Consider the following 8,567-nt stretch of genomic DNA (forward strand, 5'->3'; position numbering starts at 1 on the left):
CAAAATGCAATTGTGAAGTCAAAAGAGAAAGTTAATAAAAACTTACCTTTTCACCATTAACACTAACACTGAGAACTCCTATGCTGACCTGCAGCCAGCGGGTGGTTGGATTAAGTATACTAAGGTGGGTTTGTGAAGCAATACCAACACAGCAAGCGTGAGGAAACTTCACTTCCTCAGGTACTCTTACATTCCCTGGGTAAAGATAAAGCATAGTCAAAAATGCAAGTTATGCCCTACCTGGTTTGGCTCAGTGGATAGAGCATCGGCCTGCAGACTAAAGGGTCCCAGGTTTGACTCCCACATAAGTAAGGGCACATGCCTGGGTTGCGGGTGTACCCCAGTAGGAGGTGTGCAGGAGGCAGCCAATCAGTGATTCTCTCTCATCATAGATGTTTCTATCTCTCTCTCCCTCTCCCTTCCTCTCTGAAATCAATAAAAATATGTATTTTAAAAAACGCAAGTTATAGTGAATACCTGATTAAATGCACAGCTAGTGAAATGGAAGTTTTATAGAAGACTACTTATTTATACCCAGAGGTATGGTATAAAGTGCTCCAGGTCTTCAGGCTCCTTGATATTCTCGAAGCCTCAGAATAGGTTGGCCAATAATTATTTCTTGCTGAATCCAGCCAAATAAGAACAATTAAAATTGATCAAGCTCACAATTTAAAGCTAATCAACTCTCAGATGTTACTACCTATTACTAATCTCTTCCTCCCCCCCGCCCCCATATAAGCCACTGCCTACCCTAGTAAGAAATGATAGAGGTTCTAACTTGGATTTTTAATACAACAGTCTTTTCACCACCCTTACGCAGTTACTCTGGAATTTCCTTAAAGACAGCACTCCAGTGGCTGTGTGTACTGGGTCAGAAAAAGCACAGCACCCAGCTCTGCTCAGCAGAGTGACCGTCAACAAGAGAATCGGGGGCAGTTCCGCTCCTACAGACAGAAGCGGAAGGGTGCCCTCTCTCACTACAGTAAGCCTCCAAGACTTAAAAGCTGGAAGGAGACTCACTCCTACAGGGAGGTGACTCTACACTGGACATCTTCTAGTTGAAAGACTAACAGAACACAGTGCAGACACAACAGATAGGAAGACAAAGGTATTGGGAGTTTCATCTACATAAGTTTTCATATTTTTCTAAGGCCACTTCAGGGACCCTTGCCCAGAAATATTCCAAATTCCAGGACAAAGGAAAAAATTTATGAGAAACTCAGGCCCATAATTATCTCCTTGAAACAAAACTAGTTTTTGTGGTGTCATGTGAGAAAACTCAATTTTAAGTAATAGCAAGCAACAACAGGCAATAACAGAAAAAGCATCTCACCAAATCCTGACATCATTCCTGAATCCCATGGTTCAATGCCATAATTTGCACCAACAGACTGCACAGGAAAAGATTTTGCTGTAGTTAGAAGATTCTGATGTGTGGTATTAGAATATGGGTTACAAAGGGAAGAAGAACCCATCAATCCAGAGGTGATATTTTGTCCTAGACAAATGTCCACAGCCACAGAGTTCGGAACGTGCTCGCCTGTGACAGCAGGATAAGAACAGCTTCCTGAGAACCCACAGACGGTGGTGCTACCAGTATAGCACGGAGGCAAAGCAGAATTTCCAGCTGCAGGTAGTATTCCCAAATACTGCTGGGCAAAGGGAGCTGTGGCTAAAGAATGTCGAGTCAACAGTGCAGGAACTGAGGTGGGCATGTTCTGCATGTCCAGAGCAGAGCCATAAACCACAGAGCTGGGAATAGAGGCACACTGGCTTCCAGAGGCCATCTGATGAGGAACCTGGCCACTCAATGCACTGTTGGTAGTTGCCGTATCTTCTGAAGTTACTCTCTCACTTTCGTTCCCAGATGCCTGGAGTGTCACAGGGAGGCGTGGCAATGCTGACACAATCGGGTGCCTGAGACCTGACTTGCTCAGATGAGCCAGGCTGACTTGGTCCAATTCACTGGAGTTTGTAGTCAAACCGGTGGCAGTGGTTTCCGATGGATCTTCACTTTTGGAGGAAAGATCTTTACTAAATCTAAACGTAGGTTTCACATCTTCAGGTTTGCTACTCAGAGAAGTAGTTTCAGTCATTTTTTCTGTATCTGACTTTTCCTGGATAATATGTGACAATGTTTCTCTTCCTCTACCTTGAAATGAATCTTTTTCTCTCAACTTTTCCACAGCCTGTTCCTCTGGTGGAATTGGACTTCCTCGAATAATTGTGGTGCTCAACTCACTGGTGATATCATGCTGAGTGACAAAATTTTTTTAGAAATAACCCATAGATTATTACACATCCAAATAACATAATAAACAGACCTAAACAATGTTAACTCTGAAAAAAAGTCTGCTTACACACACAAAAAATGTAGTTTGGCAGCTATGAAATGCAGGATTAAGTTTTAAAGAAGTTTGCATTCATTATTTTATAGAAATAATTATGAGGAGATTAAAGAGGAAGTATATACCAATTCTACTTCTGAAAAAATTTACATAAAGGAGAAGAGACAACTAATTTTGTAAAATTTAAGGAATTTTTTCCTTCTAAACTGTACAACAAAAATTTAAGTAAATTAGTAACAAAGGAATGGGGCGGGGGGTGGGCAGTGAGCAAGCTTTCAAATTACATCAACATGAGGTTAAGAATCAACACAAAACCAGTTCAAAGGCTCTCTCCCCCACCCTCATTATTTGTCTCCTAGAGGCCCGGCGCACAAAATTCATGCATGGGTAGGGTCCCTAGGCCTGGCCTGCGATCAGGGCCAATCTTCCTTGGCAGCCGGCCCTACTCCCTGCCAGCGCCCTGTGTGTGGGGGGCAATTGGTAGGGCGATCAGGGCCCCAGTGCTGCCTGCGTCCATCACCACCCACCCCCGGTTCCTCATTCCCCATCAGGCAATCGGAGCCTGCCTGCTAGGAGGAAGAACCAAGAGGTCAGCAGGGAGGCCCCAATCAGGACATCAGGGCCTGTGGGCAGCTCGTGCATTGAGCGTCTGTCCCCTGGGGGTCAGTGCATGTCATAGCTCACCGGATGTCCCGCCGACCAGTAGATTTGCATATGACACTTTTATATATATAGATACTGCTGTCATATTTAAAAATGATAATTTTTATGAGCACCAAAGTCTTTTCAAATATCTAAGTTATGTGGTTCTGTTTTCTTAAGTATGAAGTAATAGCCCTAGTCAATGTTAATATATTCATTTCTTTATAATACATCACCTTAGGGGTGACATCCACAAATGTTACACACAACTTAAGATGCACTTAACCTCGTTGATTATTTTTGGTACTTGGTCTGAAAATTTCTTCTGGATCAAAACTTTAGAAACAAAGACTCTGATAAATTATTTGCCAGTCATCCAGTCATCCATCCATCCATCCATCACTTAATCAATCAATAAATAAAAATAATAAGAGCCTATATGTATTCAGTGATACGTTCCCAAGCCCTGTTCTCACATCACTGTCCCTCCTTACAGATGAAGAAACAGCTTGAGGAGATTGTATCTGTCTGAAAGTAGCAGAGAAGCCATCAGACTGCACAACTCAGCTCTTAACCACTATGCTAAGAACATAGACTCAACATCTAAAAGCATCATCTAAAAGACAGCTGTCATGAACAACATAAACTGATGAACAAAAATAGATCCAGAGACATAGAAGCATCAAACAGACTGTCAAACCTCAGAGGGAAGGCAGGGGTGGGGATAAGAGATCAACCAAAGATCTTGTATGCATGTATATAAGCATAACCAATGGACACAGACAGTAGGGGGGTGAGGGCATGTGCTGGAGGTGGGAGGGGCCAGGGAGAGGTCAATGGGGGGAAAAGGAGACATATGTAATACTTTAAACAGTAAAGAATTTAAATTAAAAAAATAATAATAAAAATGTTTAAAAAGACAGCTTTCAGTGAAATGGGCCTCATCTTGCCCCTCTCAATGACTTCTCTATACTGCTACTGCAATGAGCTTTGAAAACATCAACACAGATCATGTCAGTGTTCTGCTTAAGAACCTTCAAAATCACAAATTTTACATCTAAGATGCTTCTTGGTTTGGCCTCTCCTCTTTGCCCCAAGTACATGATTCACTGCAGCCATTCCAAACTTCTTGGAGTCCCTCAAAATTTACAATTACAGTAGGGCCTTGACTTACGAGTTTAATTCATTCAATGACGGAGCTCGTAACTCAAATTACTCGTATGTCAAATCAAAAGTGAACGAGTGAGACACGTGATGCTGGGTTGATGTTGTGGCGTTCACTGTGACGTTTGCTGTGCCAACTAGCAGTGGGGTATCTGAAGCTGGCTCGTAACCTGAATTTTAGCTCGCAACTCAAAGCAAAAAATCGGCCGAGAGAAGGCTCGTATCTCGAAAAACTCGTTAGTCGAGACACTCGTAAGTCAAGGCCCCACTGTACCTGCCTTCCCCCATTTGTTTGTCTGCTTCTTCCCTGCCTAAGTCCAAGTATCCCTGAAAAAGATGGCTTCAATACATTACTATCCCTCCTATCAACACCCTAGTCATACTTTTTGCTATCTCCTTCTGAATACCCAGAGCACAGATCCAGCACAGTGCATTTCACTAGAGTGTGTCTTGCATGTATGTGTCTTCCACCAGACTGAGAGTGCTTTAAGGGCAGATACTAAAATATTTGTACCTCTAGTGCCTACCCAACATGAGAAATTGTTTGACTCTCCTCTTTCTCCCTCCCTCTCTCTTCCTTCCTTGTACCCCTGCTACCCACAATTTTATAGATAAAAATGGCAACAGAAAGTATACAGGCAGGAACTTCAATCTGAACCCTACATCAGTAACACTTTAGAGCCAGAAGTCTTACTAAAGAAATAATAAAAGTGCTACCCACCTTGCAGTCCTCAAGGCCATGATCTGAGGCCATGGTGGGACAGGTGCTCTCGTGTTCAGACACGTAAGTGAGCCTACTCACACTAGCCTGTGGACACATCAACTGAGACAACTCACTCTCACAGGGGGGCGTCTGATGATGAGCTGAGCCAAAAGATTCTGAAGCATACCTGAAAGAGAAAACACCTCGTGACTAGAGGTGTCCATTCTGTTATTTAACATTATCTACACTAGCAAAAGCCAATCCTGTTTTGCCTACAATCTTATTAATCTTCAGACTCTGCAATAGACAGGGGTGGGCAAAAGTAGGTTTATAGTTGTGAGTACACAAAAGTTTATTCTTATAAGTTTACATTATGGGTTTAATCTTATATTTATTTTATTTAGCTGTAAATCTAATTTTGTTTATCCATGAATACACATATATTATATTTGATAAAGCAATAAATTTACTGTCAAAAATTATATATATACTAGAGGTCCATTGCATGAAGAGATTCATGCAATAGGCCTTCCTTCCCCTGGCTGCAGCACCGGTTTTCCTCCGGCACCCAGGACCCAGGCCTTCACTCCAGCCGCAGTGGAGAAGCAAAGCCTCTTCAGCCTTCAGTCTTCGCTGCTCCAGCCAGAGCCTTCTATCTTCACTCCACACCTGAGTATGCAAATTAACCGCCATCTTTATTGGGTTAATTTGCATGCTCTCCTGATTGACTGGTGAACGTAGCGGAGGGATGGTCAATTTACATGTTTGTCTATTATTAGGTAAGATACATACATATATCTATATATGTCCATAATTTTTGAATGTTAACTTACGCCTTTTCAAAAAATTAAACTTTAGAAAATTCCTATAACTTGAAGGTTAAGTTACTTTATGCCTACTCTGATAAACTTGTCATAAAATCTGTGAAATAAGTTTCTTATTCTAACTCTTGAAAAAGTATTTACCCATCTTATAAAACCCTAATATGCAAATAAACCGAACAGCAGAATGACTGGCAGAATGACCCATCGCTATGATGCACTGACCACCAGGGGGCAGATGCTCAACACAGGAGCTGCCTCCTGGTGGTCAGTGCGCTCCAACAGGGCGAGTGCCACTCAGCCAGAAGCCAGTCTTATGGCTGGCGAGCACAGTGGTGGTGGTGGGAACCTCTCCCACCTCCACTGCAGGCAGGTGGTAAGGAGCAAGGGTCCCCAGACTGCGAGAGCCCCAGACTGTGAAAGGGATGTCTGACCACCGGCTTAGGCCCGATCCCAGGGTGATTGGGCCTAAGACGGCAGGCAGACATCCCCTGAGGTGTCCCAGACCATGAGAGGGCACAGGCCGGGCTGAGGGCCCTGCCCTCAGTACACAAATTTCATGCACCAGGCCCCTAGTGAATACTATAAGAGAAAAAAATCCAAAATTATTGCTATTTAAAATGCTAATAAGAAAACAGTGAGATCAACACTCTCATCATACACTGAAGATAAGGGTGCAAGTCTTTAAGACCCTTCTAGAAATAATTTGCTAATAGAGAGAGCCTTCAAATATACTTACTCCAAACCTGGTTATTTCATTTCTAGATAGCTATCCTAAGGAAATCAGTGAAAACAGAGAAAAAATTTTATGAGCAAATTTATTCATCTCAATATCACTCTAATGGCAGAAACAATGTAGTAAGTATCTACCAGGAGCATGTAAACCACGACAGATTCATTACACAATCTGTAACATTACTAATTTTCTTTTAAATACAGGGAATTATTATAAGCAGAAAAAACAAGAGTATAGCAAATTTGCACAAAAAATGGCTTGAATGAAATCGACAAAATATTTACAATAATTACCTTTGAGCAATGAATCTATAACTAATTTTCTTTTATGTACTTTTTTCTTATATTGAGCATGTATTTTTATTATTTAAAAAAAAAAAAGGTAAGCACCTACCCTGATAAACTCGTTCCAGAAACTTCACTAGGAGAAGAATGACTCAGTGGAGTGGTGGAAGGTCTGAAGCTATCCTGATCATCTTCTGAACTATGTCCACCATGCTCAGGAGAAGAATTTTTCAAATCTATCAGAAAGATGTAGTTTCTAATGAGAACAGGAAAAAACCCTACTCTCTATAATTTTGTGAAATGTGATCAATTATTCTGATACTTACCAACATTTTTAGGTGAGATTAAGAAATGTTTTCCAAAAGTCACATGTTTTTCACTGCTACTTGTTTCACTAACATATTCATTTTGCCTCTGATTTTCTCTATTAGTTTGCATTTCTTCACACTCTTCTGACAGCGAAAAGGGGCCCTTTACTAATGAATAACTATTAGATGTTGGAATGGATATTGAGGTAGCTTTTTCACTGTTACCAGTATCTGGTAATTTTTCGTCAATGGAATATGTCTTCACATCAACTATTGCACTCTCACTCTCTCTTATATTTGTAATAACTGAATCTGAAGAGTCTATTGTTCTAAATGATTCCTGGTTTTCACTCTCTCTGTTTTCACCATAAAAAGCAGCTGGTGTATTTTCTTCTGGTTCCCTTACACTTATTCTAGTAGCATCTAAGTCCACTGTATGGATGTCTTGTGTAGTGTGTTCTTTTGGCAAAGATAAATCCCAAATGTCAGACATACCAGTTCTTGAAAAGTTTCCCAGTCCACCTTCACATCTACTAACTTCCGTTTTTCTAAGGTATTTCTCCATATCAAATGCACTGGATCCATTACTTTTTTCTAAATCATTAGCTATGAAATGAGACACAATGGAAACGTCCTGTTGTTCACCATCTTCCTGAAAAGTCTTCTCTCTGGTTTTATTTGAAAGTGCCTTGATCATGGCAGCAAGTTGGGAAGGATCAGTACTCACTGATGCATCTGCAATCGCTGAAGCAATGGTGCTTATCCTAAGTACAGAATCATCACCATCAGGTAGTTTGCCTTTACATCTTTGGGGTTTGCAATTCATGAAGGAAGTATCCTAGAAATGAGAAAATTTACATCAGATAAATTTACCTCAGTCCATAAACAGGTACATATTAATCATTACTTATAAACTAGAGGCCCAGTGCACGAATTTGTGCATGGGTGAAGTTCCCTCAGCCTGGCCAGTGATCGGGGCTGATCAGGGCTGTTTCACCTAGTCCTGATCAGGGCCGCCTGGGGCCAGCCAGCCGGGGGGAGGGACCATGGGAGGATGGCTGGGCCGCTGGAGGTTGGCTGTGGGAGCACAATGACTACCAGGGGGCAGCTCCTGCAGTGAGCGTCTGCCCCCTGGTGGGTCAGTGTGTGTCATAGTAGCTGGTTGACCAGTTGTAACAGTTGCTTAGGCTTTTTTAAAAAATATATATGTATTTTTTATTTCAGATAGGGAGAGGGAGAGAGAGATAGAAACATCCACGTGAGAGGGAATCATGGATCAGTTGCCTCTTGCACGCCCCCTATCGAGCCCACAACCCAGGCAGTTGCCCTTGACCAGAATGGAACCCAGGACCCTTTGGTCCACAGGCCAAAGCTCTATCTGCTGAGCCAAACTGGTTAGAGGGCTTTTATATATATATATGCTAGACAAGATTTAATAGCAGCAAAAACTTAAGGGTATAGCAGTGAAGTATCCTAAAAAAATATATATATAAGACTGCTGCTATCAACTTCTACTAAACCCTTCACTGTGAATTTTCTTAGGGTTTCTTCTTTTTCTTAT

General features: G+C 41.7%; 1 protein-coding gene across 1 annotated transcript in view; it reads right to left on the reverse strand.

Annotated features, from left to right (window-relative positions):
- CEP192 (centrosomal protein 192kDa) overlaps positions 1 to 8,567 on the reverse strand; it is an 89,220-nt gene that overhangs the window by 42,568 nt on the left and 38,085 nt on the right. Inside the window, exons 15-19 of the mRNA XM_006763291.2 lie at positions 7,025 to 7,844; positions 6,808 to 6,934; positions 4,876 to 5,044; positions 1,334 to 2,255; positions 47 to 195 (exon numbers count right to left, since the gene is read on the reverse strand). Coding sequence (XP_006763354.1) covers positions 47 to 195; positions 1,334 to 2,255; positions 4,876 to 5,044; positions 6,808 to 6,934; positions 7,025 to 7,844 — 2,187 coding nt within the window. The remainder of the gene's footprint in view (positions 1 to 46; positions 196 to 1,333; positions 2,256 to 4,875; positions 5,045 to 6,807; positions 6,935 to 7,024; positions 7,845 to 8,567) is intronic.

Source organism: Myotis davidii, unplaced genomic scaffold, assembly GCF_000327345.1.
Source record: "Myotis davidii unplaced genomic scaffold, ASM32734v1 scaffold78, whole genome shotgun sequence".
Lineage (NCBI taxonomy): Eukaryota > Metazoa > Chordata > Mammalia > Chiroptera > Vespertilionidae > Myotis > Myotis davidii.